The sequence below is a fragment of the Corvus kubaryi genome, unplaced genomic scaffold, assembly GCF_017639235.1.
Source record: "Corvus kubaryi isolate FWS band 111438036 unplaced genomic scaffold, C.kubaryi_AGA036_p1.0 37397, whole genome shotgun sequence".
NCBI classification, from domain to species: Eukaryota; Metazoa; Chordata; class Aves; order Passeriformes; family Corvidae; genus Corvus; species Corvus kubaryi.
In genome coordinates, this window is record NW_024581136.1 from 6,435,181 (window position 1) to 6,458,976 (window position 23,796).

The 23,796-nt window shown below is 37.1% G+C and overlaps 1 protein-coding gene across 2 annotated transcripts in view; it reads left to right on the forward strand.

Moving 5' to 3' along the window:
- The window catches only part of RASA2 (RAS p21 protein activator 2), a 45,971-nt gene that overhangs the window by 15,102 nt on the left and 7,073 nt on the right, over positions 1-23,796 (forward strand). Inside the window, exons 5-17 of one of the 2 annotated variants that reach the window (XM_042041872.1) lie at positions 2,431-2,507; positions 9,695-9,778; positions 11,573-11,645; positions 12,921-12,997; positions 14,363-14,461; positions 16,573-16,729; positions 17,895-18,043; positions 19,342-19,456; positions 19,908-19,982; positions 20,650-20,773; positions 22,160-22,266; positions 23,481-23,567; positions 23,672-23,749. In XM_042041872.1, coding sequence (XP_041897806.1) covers positions 2,431-2,507; positions 9,695-9,778; positions 11,573-11,645; positions 12,921-12,997; positions 14,363-14,461; positions 16,573-16,729; positions 17,895-18,043; positions 19,342-19,456; positions 19,908-19,982; positions 20,650-20,773; positions 22,160-22,266; positions 23,481-23,567; positions 23,672-23,749 — 1,302 coding nt within the window. Of the gene's footprint in view, positions 1-2,430; positions 2,508-9,694; positions 9,779-11,572; positions 11,646-11,715; positions 12,998-13,875; positions 13,889-14,362; positions 14,462-16,572; positions 16,730-17,894; positions 18,044-19,341; positions 19,457-19,907; positions 19,983-20,649; positions 20,774-22,159; positions 22,267-23,480; positions 23,568-23,671; positions 23,750-23,796 lie in introns of those variants that run through there. The other variant, XM_042041873.1, reaches the window with a different exon arrangement.

A 23,796-nucleotide genomic window follows, 5' to 3' on the forward strand; every position in this document is an offset into this window, starting at 1 on the left:
TTGTTTATATATATTAACTTTTAAAAAAAATTCTTGTTTTCTAAAATGCACATAGTGTCAGCATGGTGGTAAAATTGTTAGGATTGCTTGCCCCCTTTTTTATTTATAAAATCTTCATTAATCTGGTTTGAAATTGCTCATTTGATTAAACATGCCTTTGAGCTTCATTATTCATGGCAAGAAACTTTTATAGAGATTTTTACATACATAGCTTTATACCTATATTTATACATAGGTATAGTTTTTATAGAGATATGCACTTGAAAAACACATTGGTAAGATCAAAATATTTTTCACACTGTTAAGGTCTTTGAAGGTAAATTTAACATTCATTGTTCTTTTTCTTAGAGTTTTATTGACACAGATCCTATCAATTTTATCTTGCTATATTAAGTACCTGAAAATTGACTGTTAACCCATTTGTAAAGTTAAAATGGTACCTACCTGCCTTTGAGCAACGCTGAGATCTACAGATGCAGAGTGCGTTAATATGAACTCACTGTTTGTTTTTAATTTACTGTATAAGAATGGCTGATTTCTGTGTTTCGAAGTAAAAGCCATCTGTACAGCCACATTTAAAACCCAGTTGTGTATTATGTCAGAAGTTCTGATACAGATCTGCAGATCAGCCACTTCAGGAAACCATCGCGCTGCTCTCAACAAACAAAATGACAAAAATGTACTAAAACTCTCCATGCATGTTGGGGAAATATTTACTTAGAGCCATGTTACTGTGGTCATCGTAGTACTGAGCTGGGAGCAAACTACATCCACAGATAGTTCTCAGGAGCAGTAATGTGCTATTTTACTCCTACTGTTCAGTGTAAAACACAATTTGTGGGTTTTGCTTTTAAAAGCAAAAGGAAGATATTTAGGCCATTCACAGCATCTGTTTTCTAAAACAAGTGAAGTCAGCTATTATAATAAATACTAATAATGTTTGTCTTCTCATTTGTAATTCAAAAACTTTGCCTTGTAAGGTTGTTGGCATGCTTCTCAGTATCCTGTTTTTATCCCGTAAATCTCTTTTTGTAGTGGAGTTTCTCTGCTTGACAAATACTTTCTTAATGTACCTGTGTTCCTGTCCCTGTAGTAACAGTTTGCAAAACATTTGGCAGGCATCCCAAAACAGTTATGTTTGGAACTGCCTTGTAAAAGAAGCTTCATTTCTCCTCCTATGTGATGAACAGAGAGGGAAACGCAGCCTTTGCCTCAGGGGATTTACAATAAAAACATTGCAGTTTTATGTCAAAACATAACTGTTACAGAAATGTGTGCAAGGTCAGCTAAGGGTTTTACTTCCATCTTAGTGGAAAGGCAAAGCTGTAGATCCCATTATGATTTGCTTTGCCTTTCCACTAAGATGGAAGTAAATTACTTTTATGACTTTGCCACTCTTGAAAATCACCTTCCAGAGCCTTTCCCTGAGAATGTTGGTTGTGGACAGACCAGTATCATCTGTTGTTCCATTTATCAAATAGGCAAAGTCTGGGAATACCAAGGAGAACATTGTTAGAGGAAAGACTCTGTGTCTGATTATCTTAGATGTGAAAGTCAACACAAACAGCCAGGCACTGAAATGAGTAGCAGGTGTTGTTCAGGCGGTAGCTGTTTGGAGTAAGGTTAAGGTACTACATTTTGGTCATCCCAGGAAAGTTGCCTATCATGGTTTGACGTTTTTGGAGCCTTCTATTGAGAGGGTACAGTAGCTTGGCCCTTGCTGAGTTCTGAGGTTAATCCATGCTGTGCCATAATTTATGGATTCTTTTCTTTAAATACTTCTTGCCATATCAGAAAAAGAAAAGGAGGAAGCTGGGTTTAGCAATTATTGCCACCTTTTCCTCTCTTTTGGTTCTGTTTACTGTTCCTTGCATACATCAGCAGTCTTCATGAGATAGTTGAAAACTGCCCTGGGATGCACAGTGATCTTCAGTCTGGTGTGATGGACAGGATTTCACAGTGGATATTAAATGCTGCTGGTCTGCTGGTTATGGCTTCTGCATACTATTCTACTTTTCTACCTGCCTTCAGAGTCCAAGGTCATTTTAGAACTTTCCCCTGAAGTGTTCAGAAATTCATGTCTGTGCAAGGGTTCATCCCATGCTTAAGACAAAATAGCTGAGACTCTTGCTCTTGATAGTTGCTCATACTGGAAGAAATACTTGTCGATGTTAAATCTGTAGAGGCTTGACCAGTTCTTGTGCTGTCTGCAGATGGAGATAGTGCTTCTCTATAGGAAAGTCTCAAAGTTCACATACATCCATCATACTCTACTTGAAGGATATGTGCTCTAGATGGGTATTTTCTTCAACTGGTTATATTGGAATTACCTTAAATCTTTTGACTGTAAACTACATTACTGTTCTAATTCCTACTTTTAAAAGAAATACTTTTAAAACTGTTTGTGTTTCTCTCCTGGTTTTTTTTCAGGGAAAAGTTCACCTTGAATTAAAACTGAATGAACTGATAACAGACAATGGATCTGTGTGCCAGCAGCTAGTAGTACAGTAAGGAAATCCATTAATCCTTTAATATTTGGTTGTTTGTTAGAATGTTATGTGATTTGTCTTTCCTGATACTGGATGTCTGCATGTCTTGGTACCAATAGCATTTTTCTTTTTATATGACTTTTCCTTGGAATCTGCCTTATGAGGAAATGAGTATATGCCTAGGGAACTCCTGCAGAAATTCTTCGCAGCTGCTCATCTCTGCTGCCAAAGCACTCACTTTTATTGGGACTGTTAGGATTAGTGTCTTGTAATTCCAGTTGAATTGGGTCTGGTGAGAAAGCTAGGAATGTGCAGTGCAGCTGACAACCAGAACTTACAGTACTGCTGTTACTGACAGAATTACTGCTGCAGATGGGGTTTTTTTGAGTTGGTATGGGAAAATTCATTGCTGGTTTTGCTTCAGAATTAGTTTCTTGTGGCAAACCATGATAAGAAATGCTTACAGAAAAACAAAGTACAGGAGTTGTGGTTCTGGACTAGCATGTTTGCCACATTTCAGTAAAACTTCTAAGCAACAACTTAATAAGGAGTTTCGCTACCAAACTTAATTTTGGCTCTGAAGTGTAAAAATGCTACAGCATGTCAAAGAGCATCATAGAGACAGTACATTTTTTGTACATTTGCTAATGTAATTTTCATTATGAAATTAAGATGATGGTTTTTTTGTCTTAGTCAACTATCTAAATCCAGATGAATAGTTGAGTTGGAGCAGGACCCAGCAAAGTGGTCTGTTTGCTGTTCTCTAACTTGGTATGAAGGGGAAGCTATTCTGTGGTAGAACTAAGCTAGTGAAACTGGTAATGCTTTAATGACTTCGGCTCATAATTCAGGTAAAATGAAAACTTGCTGGACATAGAGTTATCTTTATTACTTAAAGATAATTCGAAATGCATCTGCTTTTATAGTAGGGTAGCAGCATGGTTCACTGGGAGTCCTGCTGCTCTTATTTTTGTATCTCACTTGCAGCACAAAGCAGAAGTAGAACAGCTTTTTCCCCACAGGCTATTCACTACCAAAAGCTGGCTGGAGCTTTTTGACTTTGTGTTTTAGTCCCAACTTTCTTCATTCTCAGAATGTTTGGTGTTTTTTTATGTTCCTGCACTTTAAGTTAGTGTTGTGGGGGTTTTTATTTTAAAAACTTACCTGGATTTTTCATAGGATGAAGAAAAGTTGCATTAGAAAGTTACTGTTGCAAATTGCAGTTTTGAGTGGGAAGTGGTTTACTCACTGTGCCCTCTCTTAGAATCTCTTTATGACGGAGATAATTGATCAAAAGGAAGCCAGGGTTCTCTTTTGGTTGCTGCACTCACCCACTCACTGACATGTGGGAGAGGACTGTGCGTTAAACGCTGCAGTATTACATCAGTGCTTTTGTCTGAGGTTATGAAATTCACTGAGTTCCTTAAACTAAAAATGTTTAGTAGGATTTTACCACACGGCCTGCTACCCTTGAAATAATTTACTGCATTAGTAGTATATTGTACATAAATACATTTTGGATGTACATGTGAGAGTTTGAGAAATAAGAATCTGTAATACCACTGAATGTGGTATTATAGAAATGGATGAGAGGGCATTTTCGAGATGCATTTGATCTTAAAGCGTGAGGAACTTACAAAAAATACATGTGGAAGTATTAAAGAGAAAATTTAAACTCTTTAAAACTCTGCTGGTTTTGTAAATTTCCCATGATAATTAGTAAGTGATGCACTTGCTGCTATGTTTCACTAGTCACCAGGCCTCAAGAAGACATCGAATTATTGACTCCTTTAACAAAGCTGAAAGATAGAAAGGAGCAGAACTGTGATAGAGTAAAAGAGAGTCAAGAAGTGGGCAGAAATGTTTCTGTCTCTGGCTCTTCTTCATCTGTTCTAAACTGGAAAATACTGGCCACAGGAAAAAAAATCACTGAAAAAAAATTTTTGAAATACAGGCTATGATACTTGCCTTTCAGGAGCAACATTTTACTTCATGTTCAAGTTAATTGTGTCTCCATGTAATGAGAGTGAGATGTTTTCAAACCTTCACCTGTGGGGTGTGCCCAGCCCCTGCCGTGGAAGGAGGCCTGCTGAGATAAAGCAATGGCATAACCTGCCAGCAGAATCCCCTTGGAAAAGGCAGCACTGTTCGGTGAGGGTGAGAGAAAGCAAGAACCATGATCTCTGGGAGACCCTATGTAGATTCCTTGTAACCCATTGCCTTCTACCCTCTCATACCCACCCTTGTATCCCTGTAAGATCTACCCTTCTCCCCCTTTGAGTTTGGAGAACTTGTCCCTAGCCTACCCTTCGCAGGGGTGCAGAGTAATAAACCTGCCTCATGCGGAACTGCTGAACGAGCCTCTTGTCTCTCTCCTCCTAGTCCAGCCTGGGGTTTGCCCCGCAGAACAAGAGCTGAAGTCACTCTTGCTGAAATCCCTAGAGAGCTGGCAGCCTGCTGAGACAGGCCCCCCCTGCGAAGGCACCCCGGCCGCTGAGGGATCACCGCAGACCTCTGGAAGACTGTCCCTTGCGGGACGCTCTCTCTGGGTCGGTCACGGCTTCCTGGGTCTGAGCCACGGACCCCAACCTGGCTGCTATAGCCACCAGTTAAATTTTGTAGGATAAGAGAATTCTGGATACTTTTGCTGCCTTCTGTGCATAGTTAAGTTGCTAATGGATTTCTACTGTGTATTCTTGAGAGTCCAGAAGTTCTACAAAGATGAAAAATACTAGCTTCAACTTTCATTGCACAAGATTACACATGGTGTTTAGTGCACACGCGATAGCAAGTAGTTCAAAGGCTGTGATTTTGAACATTATCTGGAGTCCCCTGTTACCTTGTGGCTGAACCAAAACGATGACTGGCTAGGAAATGCATTCCTGTTGTTTTGGGTCTGTAAACATGGTTGTAGAAGCTTTCTCTACTTGTCTTCTAGATGAGTTTTATGATGAAGATTGATTTAAAAACTCAATTCCAATCACTTCTTTGACATATAGCATAGTTAATCTTCCTTTGGTGAAGGACTGTCTTAGAGCTCATGTAGAGCAGGCTAAGCCCTGATTTTACACAAATTTTTTGTCTTAATTGCAAACTCCCTGTTAAGTTTCGTGCAGATACGGTCACAGACTGTTTGTGAATTAAAACTTTGTTTTGTCTCTGATACTAATTGTTTCCTTTTCTAAGGTGTGAATGAGAAGGGGAAAAGGATAGTGCAAGAGTTTACTTGCTGACTCAGTGTGGGCTCTTTTTTTGAAACCACAATGGCATGTATGGTAGCACGCTTCACAAATATGTGCTTGCAGCTCTTGCTGGGAGTCCCTAAGAACAAGTTTGCATGACCATTGTTTGCATATTTGCTGCTTCTGAAATAGATGATACTTGAACAGCTTCTTGCCAAATTAGGCAGTTGGGTGGTAGCACCTGCCTTCTCTGGGATTAACAGCCCTTCAGCTCTGAAAGAAGGTTTTGTGTATTTACAGTGTGAATACTTCAAAGCCCAGAAATGGTTTATTACAGCCAGGTTTTGACTTCATTGCAACCGCTTTTCTAAATAAATTATACATCATGTGCTCTTAAATTGACCTGTCAGTTTGTTACTGTCCTGTTTATACCTCATCTGCTTGTATGAAGTTGTTCTAGGGAACATAGCAATTTTTATGAAGTGCACATACAGATCCTAATGGCTGCAGTTAGGGAGTGTCTGTCCTTGGAGAACTTCAGTTGATTAGAATGGTGGAGATAGAGTCACTCAGTCATTAGGGGGTTTATTGTGGGCTGGGTCTTTTTAAGGACGTATTTTCATCTTACAAGATGAATATATGCCATTTGTATCTGAAAGGCTCTCATTTCCTGTGTGAAACTCCTTTTGCACAACAAACTACTGAGATGAGAATTAATGTAAACTGAATCATATCTTAGACTCTACTGGAACAGACCAGTAGTTGGAGAAAAGAACCAAAGTTCTTCTGTTGTCTGTTGTGTAGACTTTACATAAGGGTATAGTAGTCTAAAATATAAAATAAAAGGCTTTTAAGTTCCTGCCTACTTCTTCAAACTCTATGCATTTATGCCTTTTGAATGACAACTGGCTAGCTAGGTAGATGAAATTATTTGTCAAAGCTGAAATATTTTTATTGTATGTTAGAAATGTATTTATTATGGTTGTCAGAATAGGAGTGTATATATAGTGTTATTTTCTTTTTTGATTGGTCAGAATGTTTGGCATTTTGTTGGTGGTGGTTTTGATGGGATTTCTTGGTTGTTGTTTTCCTGTTTAAAGGAGACTGGAGTTCTAGCACTTTGCCTGATTCTTCGAGGAAAAGGCAGTATTACTGTGCAATTTGCTGACTGGCAAACTTAGTGAGGTTTCTTCCATTCCATTCATTTCCATTCCAACTTTTCCATTTCTGTTAAGTCTACTATAGTTTAGCCACTTCAGACATCTTCAGAATTTTTAAACATGTTTACTGGAGGCCGTTTGTTTAGTAGCTTAAAAGTATTGGTAATCATTCAGTGTGGTGTGCTCAGTCCCTGGGGAGGAACAATCTGGCCCGGTAGTGCTGAGTCGATTTAATGGCTTCCTATCCCTAATGGCTGCTTGCCTTTGGAGCTTGGGAGGGCTCCTGCCTGATGAGGGTAATTCAGTTTGCCAAACTGACAACTGGCTTGAAACCTAAAAGCTTCCTGTGAGGGTGGTAAACAGAAGCAGCAGTTAGCTGACTTGGCTGTGCTGTCACATACTGTGTCTAAAGCAGACTCCAGGCAGTCCCTGCAGACTGAAGGGATGGATATGACTAGCAAGCTTGGAGTGAGAGATGGAAGGGGAGGAGGTGAGGTAAATTTGGAACAAATTTTTGTGCGTCATAGGTGTGGAAGAGAAAGATTTTGAGGTATTAGGAGCTGATGGTCAGGGGAGATGTTGGACCAGGGCAAGCTGTCTAAGCTAGGCAGACCATACTTGCTGGCAGCAGAACTGGGACTTGGGCAGGAGGTAAAAAGGGAATGCTAGAGCTGTCTCCACAGGGAGACCAGCTGGAGCATGAAATCAACTTGAAGTGACAGATCCATATGATGAATCCAGAGATCCTAGTTCTGCTGCAAGGCTGTGAAGTTGTCAGTAAAATGTTTTTCAACTCACAGGAAATCACAAACAAGCCTTTCTTTAGTTTGTGTGTGTTGTGGTCAAGAGAACAGAACAAGCTGTTTGTATTACTAAAAGTCCCACAGACTCATACCTGTTTGCTTCAGAAATCCAGGAGCTTGGTGAACATGTCAAAGACTGTAAGAAGAGAAATGGTGGTGTTCTTGTTAAAACAGTTGAATTCTCTTTAGATAAGGTTGACTGATCCATCTGCTATGAAGTTCCTATGAGATTCAAGTTGCAGCTGGTTTATAGGTACGCTCAGCACTCACACCTGAAACTGCAAAGCCCGAGGAGCTGCAGAGTGTTTTGTGCTACAGGATGCCCATCAGTCTGAAAAAATCAAGTCCTGCCTCAGATCAGAGACCCCAAATGACTGAAAAGTCTAGACAGTTTATTTTTGTTGCCACTCTTCAGTGCCACGTGTGTGTTGGAGGAGGAATCAATTAATGCTTATGAAACAACTAGATGTTTCAAGAACCCATTTAAATGGCGGGTTTGAAATCACTGTAGGGCTCATTGTGATTCAAAAATTATTGAAATGCTGAAAGCCACGTGCTTGATAACTGGAAGAAAAATAACAAATGATTGTGCAGTGGTTCAGCACTAAATGTTCCCTGAACTGGCTAAGACAGAGGGACTTTTGGGGGGGAAAATACCATCTGGTTTATAATTGTGCATACTCCAAAGAGGGTGGAGTTTTGAGGCAGCACAGGAGTGTTAGTGTCTTGTTTCCACACTTGTGTTTGAATTTGCAGCTCCTGTTATTCTTTTAACACCATTTTTCTGTGTAACAGTACATAAAGCATTTATTTAAAAATGTGTGCAGCTACATAACTTTAATTTGATCTTCACAACTTATTATTCCACATTATGATATTAGAACATTTACTTAATTGTTCATATGAATTTACAGAAGTCTATTTTCTCCTTAAGTTGCCTAGGTTTTGGATTTTATTCAAACTAGCAAATATGACAACTGAAACTTTATTGCATTAATTTAGTTAAATTCCTGCAATACAGCTAAAAAAATAAATTATTTTAAAGAAAATGGCAATATAACATTCAGATCTTATTTGTGTTTTGTTTATGAAATTTTGTAATTTGCTGAATATTTCTGGACTTAAATTGCAGTGTGCATGGTTACATTAGAGCATCATTTTGCTAGAAAGTCTGGTTTCTGCTATGAATTTACAAACTCTGCTGCTTTACTTTTGCTGTTCCAGCTGCTTTTTGTTAATGCTCATATGTGGGCAGCATCTAAAGGTTAGGCAGCTTGCTGACCCAGCTCTGTGCTGCTGCTGTGGTGATTCAAAGATTGCAAGACTTCAGAAAGGGTCCAGAAAAGGTTTCTCTGTCTCCACAAGCATTAATTGCCAACCATCCTGTCCCTTTTGCATCAGGACTGGTGAACAGTGTGCCTGTGTACCTGTTAAACATCACCTTACCACTTACTGTATGAATTACGGAAGAAAACAGTATTTTTAAAAGGGCCATTTAACCCTGAACATGGGCTGTTGTGAAAAGAGTTTGGAAATAAACCTTAAGCACTATTTCAAAGGTAGAGCTAGAACTATACACTGTAATGGTTTTGGATGCTTAATTTTAAATATAATTTCAGGATTTAACTTTGCATTTCTTAGCATAACTCAGAATGTAGCTTATCCAAAATTAAATATTTCAATCCATTTTAATGCCTTCCAGATGCAGCTGCTGCCATTCGATGTGGCCAGATAACTTTTTGTAGGCCTTGAGAAATCAAATTTAAAAGTTAAAGAAATCTGCAGTTTCTCCTAACATAGTAGTTCATTTTACTTATGATTTTGTCTTTCATGTGTGATACTGGAATGTCTTTATCAAAGCAATTCCAAGAGTTTCATTCTCACAGAGCCCCCTAAGTCTTACTGTACACTTGAGTATTATTTTGTATTACCATCTATCTTTGTGTAATACAGCAGAACATCAAAAAAAAAAAGTTTTCAAAAAGAAAGCATTGCTTAGGTTTTATTTTTTTAAGCCAAATATTTGCTTCACTGATCTATTGTTTGCCTTTTCCCTGTAGCATAAAGGAGTGTCATGGGTTGCCTCTTATAAACGGACAGAATTGTGATCCTTATGCAACAGTATCTCTTGTGGGGCCTTCCAGGTAACATTTTAGTATAAAATGAATAAATCTAAAAGTGCTGTGATGTTGAATTGGAAAAGAAAGTCACAGGTTTTAAGCAAAATCTTTAAAATGCAGGAAAATCTTCCAGTGCTTTCATGTGTATATCACATCTCCATGGATACTGTTCTCTCCCCTGCCCTGCCATACTCTCAAGACTGGGATGGTGTTTGGTCTGTCTGAATTGCCTGCACTTGTCAAGAACCACTTGTGACTCAGTTCTTTCCTGTGTTTTGTACTGGACTCTTGATTTCTGCACTGTGCTTCCTGTTAATCTATGTGAAATTCTTGTATGCCATGATACAGTCAATTGCTCACTCACCTTCCTCTCTTCTCCATTTTTCTTAATGTGTGGGTTTCTTTGCAGCAAATGTGTAGTAACTGGGAGGAGATGAGAGAGTCGAGGTTCTGGAACACCTTCACGATGCTGTGTTCAGAATCCCCACAGCTCAAATGTCTCCCTGTTTTTGATCAGTAATCCTCAATAACTGTTGGGTTCTTTCATTTAAGAAAAATCCTGCATCCCACACATTCACTGTATGCAAGTCCCTGCCCAATAAGGAGGATAAGTTTCAGTTGCTTCTTTTTTGCCACATCAGACCCTCTCCTTTCTCCAGTGCTGAGGAATTGTCTTTGTGAGCATAATATCAGGACGTCTTGGCTTGGCTTAAAGACTTTGGAAGGATTGTCCCCGAGTAAGCTTTCCATGGGGCATTTTTTCCCTCCTTTGTAATAAATGATCACATTTTTAGGTTCGGCTTGTGGGGGTTTTTTTGTTTGTTTTGTTTGTTTGTTTGGGTTTTTTCTAAGAGGACTAGGGATGCTCACCCATTATACTTAGGAATCATGGGGCCAAATGGCAAAGAAGGTAAATTGACTTACATTTTCTGTTTGAGTCCTGTGATATGGATGTAAGTGGGAGAATGTTGGTCCCACAGAATATTTACCCTGTTAGTATGGGAATATATGTGCACATCTGACAGGAATTCCTGGTTAAGATTTTCCAATCTTACGCATGTGTGACTCATGTACCATGACTGGAATATTTATATGGCCACTGCCTGAAAATAGGTAGTTGATACTTTGGGCAATTTTTCTTCTCCCTTGTCTGTTTTTCCCACACATTCTATATTTCTTTCTTTTGGAAAGCTATTCTATACTACCACAGCCCTTTGCTAAATAAATAAATAAAACTCTATTCCTTTATAAGATTTGTAAAATAAAAAAAAAAAATCCACAAGGAAGTGGAGACAGTTGTTTTCCTTGACCCTTTGCTGCTTCATATCTAACACTAGCAGCAGTTGCTTTCAAAGAAAACCTTCAGTGTCTTGGGTGGAAGCCTCTGTTTGTAAAGAAATAGTGGGTATTTCCCCAACAGAAGAGGGTGGGGAAAAACAGAAATTGCAGTTGAATAAGACAAGGAAAAGTGTGCTCATTATCTGCAGGCAGTGGTAAAGAAATTTCAATTTTAAATGCATTAGAAACTGTTGATGTATTTTAATTGATATGTGTAAGTTTTACCTGTTTGTGAAATTAAATACAAACTTTGAGCTGGATAGATGCCCGGTTAACTAGATACACCATTTAAAATTTTAGCTCTTCAAACTGTGTTGTGAAGATGAACTGATTTTAAGATTTTTCCTCATTGATCAAAGTGAATTCTAAAATAACAAAAAATGTTTTAACTTAAATGCATGGGTCCTTCTTGACTATAGAATGTCTTTATAATTGTATGTTTAAGTTGTCTATGGTAAAAATTTTACCACATTGGAACAGGAATGACCAAAAGAAGACCAAAGTAAAGAAGAAAACAAGCAATCCGCAGTTTAACGAAACATTTTATTTTGAGGTAACTTTTTGTGTGTTATTCTGCCTGTTTATCTATTGTATGCAACCCTTCAGATATTTTTAAGCAAGGTGCATAGCAGTACCTAATGCAGAAAGCTCTCTTCAAGCAAATTGAGGAGCTTTAACTGGCCTCTCAAATGTTAGTGAATGGCATACTTAAATTTCTGTCTGCCAGACAATAGCATCCCCCTTTAATTGCTGTGTGAAAAATTACTTCCTCACAAGCACATATATGAAGGTAATTCCCTGTCCTGAATCACTTTATATAATTGTCTGTTGTCATCAGGAGTTCTGAGATAACTTCAACCTAACCCGTTGACTTCTATTTAAATATTTTCAAGAAGACTGACCCAAAAAACCCAAACAACTTATTTATTTAATAAAGTAATGTAGTAATTATACCCAAAAAAGTTCATTTTATTTTTTAAAAAAAAGTTAACTTTGTTGTTATTTAGGAGTTGATTTCAATTCTGCATGAGGCAATCTGACAATAAACAAATCATGAGTTTAAATTTTCATCTGATTTGTGTCAGTAATGAAAATCAGATTTGCATTTACAGCATGCTATACTGAGAATTTGAAGGAGTACTACTATTGCATGTGCCTCAAGTGTATTATAATTTACTGTGTTTTTATAAATCCTGGTCCTGCTGTGGGACTTTAGTGAGAAATTGTTTCATACCTATGCACAGTTTCAGTGGATGGCGTGTGTCTGAAGATACTGAGTGACCTGCTCAAGATACTGAGTGTGATTTCCTAGGATGTCAGATATTAGGATAAAAATGTGATCCAAACCACTTTATGACTTAAGATTTATTGGAGTTAAATTGAGAATGCGGTCAGTCAAGAAATGAGGAAAGTGTAGATGAGAGGTTACAATTGTATTGTAACTAGGGCAAAAAGAGCGGGCTTCTTATTTGTTGTTTCTTCAAACATTTCAGAACTAACTTCAATGCTTTCATGAGGCTCATGCTAAAACAAAAATAAATTTTTGCCAGTGTCCTGTCATATTAACTTTTTTTTTTTTCTGATAGAGCTATACTGTAATTCCCTCAGATACCAGCTAGCCCTCAGTAGGTGTCACCACGAACCCTTCCTGACCCATTTTTCACCTGCTTTTCTGGCAAAAGGCAGATTGTTTGGTCAACTGACCCTTTTCCTTTGTAGAAGGAGCAGCAACTATTTACCTATGCTAGAAGCAGGGAGGGAGGGTTTTCTTTGATTTTTTGATATACATAATACAAAAAGTGTGTTAATAGGAGAAATTTGCTTGCAGGTAACCAGGTCCAGCAGTTACACCAAAAAGTCCCAGTTTCAAGTAGAAGAAGAAGATATTGAGAAACTAGAAGTCCGGTAAGTTATGTGGTTTAAAAAGTGAATTTACAGAATCGTTAATAAATCATACTATTTTATCACCAAGACAATAAATACCTATTTTATCTTCGTGTAGCTCCAGGGAATTACTGATCAGACTTGTAGAAAAGATGATTCTGACATAGAAAGTGTCTCTTTTTTAACTTGTATTTCTTAATGAAGATGAGTTTTTTTGTTTTGAGGTAAATAGTGGTTGAATGTATCTAGCAGCCTAAACTTGTTTCCTGTGCCTGTGAATAAAGAGGTATGAGTACCTTATATCAGAGTATATTAATTTGGGCAGAATATTGGTAGTAGAACTTGTACTGAAAGATACCAGCATTCCTGATCCTAGTCTTTAGTTTCAAATATAGTTGGCTGGTTTAATAAAAAAAAGAGGGAAAGGCCTCTTTTATGAGATTCTTACAATTTCCCTTGCATTTTAGAGGAACATTTATGTTTCATCTTTCCTTGTAAATGCAAATACTCATGTTCCCCTTTTGTGCTGCTTTACCCTCAGAGCAGGTCTGTCTGTATTTATGCTATGTAGTTAGAACAGCAGAGAGCCCTGTACTCAGTTTCTTTTCTTAATTGTGCTCCTGCACATACATGCACCAAATCTGCTGAATGACAGACAGTCTTCAAGGCTAGCATGTTTCCTAACAGGCATCAGAAGAAAAATTTAGCAGTTAATCTTAATAGCTATTATAGAACTAACTTGGTATGTGCATTTTTAACTATTAGCTTCATTAATTAGAACTGTGTATTTCATTATAGATGCAAATATATTTAGAAAAATAGTGATGCCCCAACAAATCTAGTTGTCTTTTGTTTTTGTTTTTGTTTTTTTTTGGTTCTTAACAACTGCTGTCTGTCAGAAATGTCAGAGAGGTAAGAAGTAATAGAACAAACCCAGGGTGCATGTCTGGGAACCTGATTCCATTTAAAGTTGTAAGCGTACGAGCTGCTGCTTGGAAAAACAAGCGCATGTGTTGGTGTGGCATTGCAGTGTGCCAGATTCTAGCAGTTAGGTAGATATTTAAGTATATTGGTAAAAAGCTCACTTGAATTAACTGAGAAGAAATGTGCACAGTTTAGGGGGTGGAGACTGTGCAGAACCCATACATTGTGCCAGTATCACTTTTATTTACCTGATGCAAGGTCTGCAAGTCTTAACTTTCACTGTTTGTTTCTTTATCTGTTAATAAGCCACTTGTTTGATTCTTCTTGATTTATTTAGAATGGAGTGAGATTTCTAACATTTGCTGCCTGCATGCATGTGGATTAGTGCTGTAAGGCAGTTATTGTAAACTTGCTTATTTCTCTGTGGGAGAAAAGAAAATGAAGCAATGTTCTTATTTTCAGGGTTGACCTATGGAATAATGGGAATCTGGTACAAGACATCTTTCTAGGAGAAATTAAAGTTCCGGTGAAGGTGTTAAAAAATGATTCCTTTCAAGCATGGTGAGAAATGGTTGTTCAGAAGTGAATTTGCTTGTGTCTTGCATGTTTTCCCTTGCAAAGGATGTTTTATTCTACCTATTCATTAAACCATGTCTTCGTGTTCTAATCTAGGTAAAACATGTTTCTAGAGTTGCCCTGCTCAATGAATTAACCTTATCAGTGGGCACATTCACCTCTTCTCTTCCCCCTGTCTGCCCACAGTCACAGAATAGTTAGTGTGTTTGAGGGGGAAGTGTGGAGAGTGAAGGAAGGGAAGATGGACTGTAACTGTCTTTTGGTCAGGTTGCTGGATTTCAGTGATCTGTGTGTGGTCTTCAGGAAACCTGGGACTTCTCAGAATTGCATCACTTTGTAATTAAATTCCTAAGTCAGATTTCCAGAATTACTGATGAAGAGTTTATTTGATCATTTAAGTATGGCTTTTTTTTCTTCCTTGGGGAGGCTCCAGAAGTATCTTCTGGAAACAATCCAACATCATTTCAGAGGAGCAGGCACAGGAGCTGGAAGGGTGAGGTATGAAGGGAGTTCAGGGAAGAAACACTTCTGCGTGGGACATCTCAACACCCTCCCTTCTGATATTTTTGGGAGCAGGAGCCCACTTCTAGCTCCTTTACTGTCCCAAATGCTTAGCAGCAGGAAGGGATGAGTACCAGGGATTTGAGTGCCTTCAAGTGTGTAAAATATTCTGCTTTTAGTGAACCTTTCAGTACAGGAGAAAGCACGGAAGAAGCCCTTTCATATATCCACACAGAAAACACATAGGAAGGAGGTGGGTAAATAGAAGTAAATGTTAACGCAGATCTTTGCCAGGAATCGTTATGGCTCTGCTCCATGTACCCACCTCAGGCTCTAAGTGTCTTGGATGTATCGAAGTTGAACTCAGACTCTTGGTGTTTGAATGTGATCCTGTAGGTGTTTGTGTTGGAGTTTCTGTTTCTTGCACTGTGTATTGCAGACACAGGCTTGTTCTGCCAGTGCTCTGATCAACAGATGTATGACCATATTAACATAAAAACAGGCCTCTGGTAACAACCTGCTGAGAGAAAGATTATATCAGCATGGGCTCATTGCCAGTGTGCTGTGTTTGTGTAGCTTTTTGAATTGACCTAACTCACATCTAGTTGTCTTGAGTGTGTCTGCTAATATGCTTTGTAGGCATACCTTGCACTGAACAGCCTCATGTCGAAGTATGATCTGCTGATCAAAAACAGAAGTTCTGTAATTAAAAATAACAAATCTTTTATGGTATTGCTAATTTTCATAATATGTTTTTGAATGCAGCTGAAGTACAGCAGAGAAATTATCATTACTACTAAATATTTGGAAAATAAGCTCAAGAGTGATGCTGTTAAGGAAAGGTTCTCCTGGTAAATCAGTTTTACTTTATGTTAGCATGCCTTCATGGGCACTGCAACTGGTTATGAAAAAAAGAAGTCCAATCTCCTGGTTGTAGAAGTCCAAATATACATGATTGTAAAAGAATATTTGGAGATGGGGTTTCAGTTTGTTGGGGTCAGTGTTGAAACTACTGTGACACTACTTAAGAGCTGTTAACTTAAAAGCTTTGTGGAGCTGCACCTCCTGTTGGAATGCAGTGAAACTACAGCCAATGAATTGTTCAATGTATTTTGTATTAAAAGTAGAAAAAAACCCACTTTTTTCCTATATGTTGTTTCTCAAGAGTGGAGCCTGTTAATATTATGTGTTTTTTCTGGTCTCAGATAAGACCATTTGAATTCTTTACACTACCTGTTTCACCTGCAGTGTCCAACACCCTAAATATAACCTAGATGTAAAACATGATGGTCCAGTGTAATTTCAAACTATTCCTGCTATTCCCTGTTAACCTACAAAAAGTATATCCTATTTCATTGTTTGGAAAGATACGAGAAAATAAATTTAAGTTCCATTATGTGTTAAAGATGCATTAAATGCTGCTCATTTTTCTACTTTTGAATTTCAAGGGGGGTTTTTTTGTGAATATTTTGCCAGTTTTCAGATATAATGTATGTATACTGAAATAGTTACATGTGATACTTTGCTTTATTGTGGAATTAGTCAAATGAATGAAATGGGAATCTAATATTTTATAATTGTCCTGTTGCTTACAGGTACTTACTTCAGCCAAGAGAAAATGGAAACAAATCTTCTAAAACTGATGATTTAGGATCACTTAGGTTAAATATCTGTTACACTGAAGATTGTGTACTTCCATCTGAATACTATGCTTCTCTAAGGAACTTGCTGCTAAAATCTTCAGATGTTCAGGTACTTTTGTTGAAAATTTCATTAAAGTGAAAAATAAAAATGAATTATGCAGTCATCAGACAATATGAATTACTCATACGTAGATAATTGGTTTTGTTTCTTTGTGGTAATTACTTCTGTCACACCCAGATGAACAGCTACTAGAGCTTTTGCTTCTGCTCCAAAGTACCAGCATTTTCTTCTTATTTTAGAAGTATCAGTAGAGACAGTGAAATAACCTGTGCTCTGTGCCTGGAGGAGATGAAATACTTTCTTTTCATTGGTTGCTTTTTTCAACATAGTATTTCTCCATTGGCCTCTATTGGCTTCTTGGATTTAGAGGTTTTCGAGGGACACTGATCCATTATTGGCACTGAAGGGCACATAATTAACAAAAAAGATCTACTTCAGAGCTGATTTCAAATTGTTTCTGCCTTCTCCAGGATGTTAATCAACATGACTGGATTTCTCACGTGGATGTGGTGATAAAGAGGGAAGTGTGGTAGATGCTTTGCATGATATTGGGACAGGAACCAAATTGTAGTAACCAGGCTTTATATTCTTAGGTCTTTTACAGCTTTTCATCAATTCAGTGTTAGTGAAGTATTGACAGAGGAGAAGAAAGATAGAGGAAGCAGATGTGACTAAAGTTTTGCTGGCCCATAATCAAATAAATACTGCTTCGCTGGAATTCAGGAATAGCTGAGTATATAGGTAGCAGCAGTCAGCAGCTGTCTTTCCTACTTAAAATAATTTAGTTTTTGTCTTGGAATTCGCAACTGTACAGTGGCAGCAAACAGTTTAGAAGGGTGAGAACTTAATTTTAATGTCCTCTGATTATCATTTTTAAAGTCCTATAAAGATATATGACATTATAGTAAAACAGTTGCTTCCTGCCTCTGACTTGGGTTTGTGACAAAGCCATAGTTTAACCCTTTAAAGAGAATGAGAAGGATGAGTAGCTACTGAATTCTATTCTTAAATGTAATTATAGAGCAGATAATACCAATTTTCACTTGGGTATCTCTGAAATGTAAGCTTTTAATTGCCATGTTACATAGCAAATATTGAAACTTTCTGTTAACAAGCGATGTCTGTAGTCTCATTATATTTGATCTGTATTTTTTCAAATACACAAAGAACATTTAACTACTTTACTCAGATTTTGTATTCTCCTTTCCCACAGCCTATTTCTGCATCTGCTGCCTACATTCTGAGTGAGGTGTGTCGAGACAAGTATGATGCTGTGCTGCCTCTGGTTCGACTGTTGCTGCACCACCATAAGCTGGTTCCCTTTGTTGCAGCAGTGGCAGAACTAGATCTGAAGGACACCCAGTACGTATTTCATGTTTATTGATGTCATGCTTTCTAAAATTAATCCTAGAGTTTCACAGGGCTTCATGATACAACATGGATAAGTAAGCCCTTCGGTTTCTTTCTCTTGTTATGTAAAACTGACTAAATATATTCATCTTTTATTGCTAGTTTATAAAAACATTCATTGAAATCACTTTGAAGCTGGGAGTCAGAGTTAATGGTTCTGGGCAGTTTGGTAAAATTTTGTCTAAGAGTACATAGTTTTTATTTTAAATGTGGTTATCTGGCCACTCTTCAAATTTTACTGGGCTTTGGATCAGAACTTACAAACTTAGATGGAACTTAATAGATAGAACATCTTTAAAATTGCTGAAAATCTTACCCTGTTTCCTTTAACATGTGGCTTAAATGAGGGCTACTCTTTTTCTGCAAAGATGCATTGTAATTAGGAATGTGGTCTGCATGCCTTACAAGTAGGAAGCACAGGAGTTTTTCCAAGTAGCAGCATATGGTCTGTGAATTTGCAGCTCTGTGGTTAGGAGAGAAATAAAGCAGATGTGGGCAGTGGCTACTGAGGTGCCAGGTCATGTCCAGTGGAGGGGTGGACGGGATTTTGTCACCACAGGACAGTTCATTTCAAAGCACTTAGTCTTGATTTAAATAATGTGAGACAGCTTAACTGTGTAGAAAGAGGTGACTCATAGAAAATAATTTTCTAAACTGCATTTTAGTACACACATTCCATTGTAATTGAACTGTAACAAAGAGAGCTTAAACTAAATCTCTCAGATTAGAAAGGTACACTTTGCACAGGTGGCTGTCAGTTTTCTTCAACAGCTATAATGAATAAAAATGTAACCTTGGATTAAATATGTTTTGGTTTAAGTGTTTGAGTTTATTGGTGTAGTGTAGCAATGTGCTGTAGCTCCAAGATTTTTTTTTCACCATGACTACTGGAGGAGAAATTGTATATTGCTGAGGTACAACTTTCATGATTTTGGAATTTTCTCCAGTTGTTCTTTCTCGTGTTCCGTACTGCACTGTAATTTTAATTGTCTAAAATTTCTTAGGCTTTTTCTTATGGCTTTATTAATGTTCTTGGTTTGGTAATTGCTGTAATAATATTCTTCTTTATTCTCCTTCTGTTACTGAGTGCCATTGCAAGCTTGACGTATAGGTTCTGGAATTCCTGATTGAAATATATGAAAAATATTTTTAAAATAATTATTTAATAGCAAGATAGAGTATAAAATGAATTTTGTAACGAAACTTGTTGTTTTTTCCCTGTTCAAATAAAATAATTTCTTTTCTTACAGAGAAGCAAACACAATCTTCAGAGGCAACTCGTTAGCAACTCGGTGTGTGGATGAAATGATGAAAATAGTGGGGAAGCACTACCTAAAGGTTACTTTGAAACCTGTTATTGATGAGGTAGGTTATCCTACTGAAACTTCTTTGGGGACACTCAGCCCGCTGGGATATCCTTGTCTGTTGTGTAGGCATTCTTGTTTCAGCTCTGTGGTAGGAGTCACTCAGGTGGGGGAATTCTAGAGGAAACTTTAATTGAGCAATAATTGGTTAAGTTTGGTGGGAGGAGCTGCTTTTTGTTACTTACATTCCAGATGCTTCAAAATAAAGAGTCAATGACAATTATTCCAGCCTCCAACACATTGCAGAATTTCCCCCTGTGATTCTTTATGTAATCAATCTGTTTGAAAAGGCACAAACAAAAGTGAGGATGAGCACTGCATGTTGTTATATGGATGGTTAGAACTTATTTAGGATTTTATTCCTAAATCTAAGAATCTCGTTTTAAATGGGTACGTTTCCATACTTTCTGTCTGAAGAATTGAACTCCTATAGTTTTGTTTGTTTGTTTCAGATATGTGAGTCTCCTAAACCCTGTGAAATAGATCCTATCAAATTAAGAGAAGGGGATAACGTGGAAATTAATATGGTGAGTTGGTCTCAAAATCTGAAAGAAAAGCATTTTTAAAAGCAGCTCTTTGTAATGGAAAATGAGTAATTCATAGTAGTAACTCTGATTTCAGAGTAAGCAAGAAAAAGCTGTATTTTCTTATCCCTGTTTATAAATGCAGCAATGGAAAAGTCCAATGGAAAATGGGACAGAGAGGAGAAACTAAAGATGACAGTCGTTCTTACCAGTTTTTTGGGTGTTTTGATTCCTGATGTTCTGTACTCAGCATCTAGATCATAATGTACCTAACTGGAACTGCTCTAGCATTTTTCATTGATGTTTTGCTGGCTGCTTCCCTCTTACCAGAGTATGCTGACATTTAAGGCAGTAGTTGCTGTAATAAACTTAACGTTCACTTGATATACATGGGAAATGCTCCTTCCTTGTTGTCAAATTACAAAACCAGGTATTGATAGGTAGTTTATATTGCTAGGCAGTGCTTATATACTTAAAGTAAATATCATTAAACTATCTTTGAACAGTAGTAATGCCATATAAGTATTATGAAGCTTTTTAAATATGCGCTGTACTAAAATTCAGAATTGAATAGTCAGACAGTATTATGTTTGTGCTCAGGTGAAAAAAAAAAAAAAGGACAAACATGAATGTTCATGGTCTGAAGAAATGCCTTTTTTCACAATTGCAGGAAAATCTCCGCTATTACGTGGACAAAGTGTTCCGTGAAATAGTGCGGTCGAGTATAAGTTGTCCTACCCTAATGTGTGATGTTTTTTATTCTTTGAGGCATCTGGCTGCCAAAAGATTTCCAAGTAAGTGTTCTCTAAAAACTTCTGAAAGGGGTGTTCAGACTGAAAACTTCTGCAGTAACCTTATGGGGATTGCTAAAATTCTTGTCTTGTCCAAAGCTGTGCCCTGAACTTTGACAGTCAGGCGTTTGTTTTTCTGTCAGTCTGTAAGTTATAGTGAAACCTCGTGGTCAGTCAAGAGGCATTTGTTGTTTTCTGATACAAAAATCTAGCAAGTCAGAAACTGCAAGACAGCAGCAAATGAGACATCATAAAAAAAAAAAAATACAAGATAATGGAAGAAAAGCACAAGTAATACAGGAAGTGGTTTATTGGAAAGATACTTAAAATTTGTAAGAGCTGTTCTGTTTATTGCTTCTAAAGAAGCAAGATGTGAACCTGAAAATAAATTTGGCGTTTGCATCTTTACACGAACTGCCACTCTGTTTATGTTAACTAACTTCTGGGAAGTTAGCTTTAGTAGTACTATAGCTGAACTAGATATGGGTAGTTTTGAGGAGGGTGGATAATAAAAAATACTTAATGGGTTTGTAAATATGACCAGTATTAGAACAGCTTTATTCTTTCAGAATGGTTTTAATATAGGAATAATGTACTGGATCTGAAATACTCATACTTCAGTCAATTAAAATCTGAAATGTCCTGTAATAAGCGACAGGTGAAGAATGTGCTTCTCATAATGTGGAACATTTCTCTGATTCATGTTTGTCACTGAAACTGAGCCATAATTTGCTTTAGTTTAGACAGTCCTTTCAGAAAAGCTGACTTACCAGATCAGATTGAAGTGATCATTAGAGTAAGAATGTGATCTCACTGTATTTCCCAGTTTAAAAGTGTAAATATACACAAAATATTAAATGATAAAATCCTCATTTACATAATCAAAATTATATAATACTGTGGGCTTATGGTGCAACTCAGAATTTCAATTATATTTGTTCCTATGTGTTGACTGTATTTGTCATGCAAAATTAATGTGTTTGAATTATCAGTGAGTAGCTTTCCAGGTGAGTAAATCCAATAGCCCCAGTGTTTAGAGGCAGCTGCTGCAGTGTTTTATCTCTGGGTGCAGCATCCGGCCAAACCTAATCAACTGTGTATGTAAATGCTTGCAATCATCTCATTATTCCTCCCCGTGGAGCTGATGAGCCAGTTGTATGGGAAGAGAACTTCTTTTCAGAGAAATAAGCAATAAACATGCCACTAGAAGTAGGACATTTCTTACCATGACCACCTTTCTCATTTCATGCACTTCATTGATTTTTCTGTTCTATTTTAAGCTATAAATGTCTTCTCTGATGTTATCTTCCTAAGGATTTTTATGTTAACTGTCTTCATGATTTCCTGTTAAGTTCAGTGCATGTTACATTTCATGGTTTTTCTCTGCAGATGACCCTCATGTACAGTATTCTGCAGTGAGCAGCTTTGTGTTTCTTCGTTTCTTTGCTGTAGCCGTAGTCTCACCTCATACTTTTCATTTACGACCTCACCATCCAGTAAGTCTTGTGAAGCTTTGTTCTGTTTTGTTCATACCGTCAGATCTGTTGGTGTGGGAAGGCATAAGTTACTGTCAGTGGGGTATGTAACTGGGAAATGACTAAATGTCTCTAGGTTCAGTTTCCAAAGGAAATAAGATATTTGCAATTCTTTAAGCATCAGGTATTTCAGTCTTTATGGGGTGTTCTCAAATGATGTGGAAGTGCTTTCAATATTAGAGATGCTGTGCCTTTTTTTGAAATGTGCTTCTTGGGTAAAATAGCAACATGACTGAGGGTCCTTTAAGGTATAGGCCTAAATTGACTTGTTTGTTTCTACCAAGGAAATTAAACATCCCGATGTCACTTCTACATTTATTGCCATTTGTGGCTTAAGCAGAGGTTGTGGAGTTATGCAGTAATTGGTTGGTGTATTTATTCTCGACTCCACTAGTTGCAGTGGATTGACAAATTTTCCATTATTAGTTGTCAAGTAGATACACATTACAAAAATATTTCAATGACAGGAATATGGAGATTAAAAAACCTGTATTATTTTTCACATTAAAACCAGAAAATGTATGAAATCTGCTGCTCCAGAAGTTATTATTGTCTAATTCTATCTACTTAGGTGTGTTGTGCCTTCAAAAGAAAAAAAAATACACTTGCTCAAATTCATTCCTTTAACATTATCCAGTTTTTTGAGTAAAAAAAAAAAGTACAGGATTTTAACACTTGAGAGTTAAACATCTTAAAGGGAACAGCGAGGCCACTTTTGTAGGCTGTGTTTCTAATCCTGTACTAAAATGCAAGCAGTGAGGTAGCAAACAAATAGAATAAAAGCCTTAAAGTTTTAAAGTTCACTTTGTATTATGAAAATTTATACCATTTGTCCAGCAGTAGTTCATTATGTTTATTGTTCAGAAGTTAGTTAGATGTGTAGTAATGATTACAGGATTCAAGTGTTTCAGGTGTTTTATAGGTAAGAATATTTTCCCAGTACTACTATTAAATCCTGGTGGTAGTGACTAAAATACTAAATACTGTGCAGTAACTAATAAACTAAGTGTATTTCATATGCATTTTTTTCTTTCGGGGCAAAGAAAAGGAATGAAGATGTACCAGATTTACTACATTGTGTAACATAATAACTTTCTTGACATTTTAATTTTTAAATCAGTTTTTCCTGGACCTGTGAAAAAATATGACTTCTGAATTTTTTTTCATTGTTTTAGGATGCACAGACTTCTAGAACATTAACTCTTATATCAAAAGCCATCCAGACCCTGGGGAGTTGGGGAAGTTTGACCAAAAGCAAACTTGTAAGGCTATTAAAATTCTTTCTCGTTTCATAGACATGATGAATATTCTGTTTATTGAAAGTTTATATAAAAGTTTATTTATGTCAATATACTTTTCCTTTCAGTCAAGTTTCAAGGAGACATTTATGTGTGAGTTTTTCAAAACATTTCAAGAAGAAAAATTTACTGAATCTGTTAAAAAGGTACCTTTCAACTTTATTTTTTTATTGTTGGTGTATCTGAGCAGTCT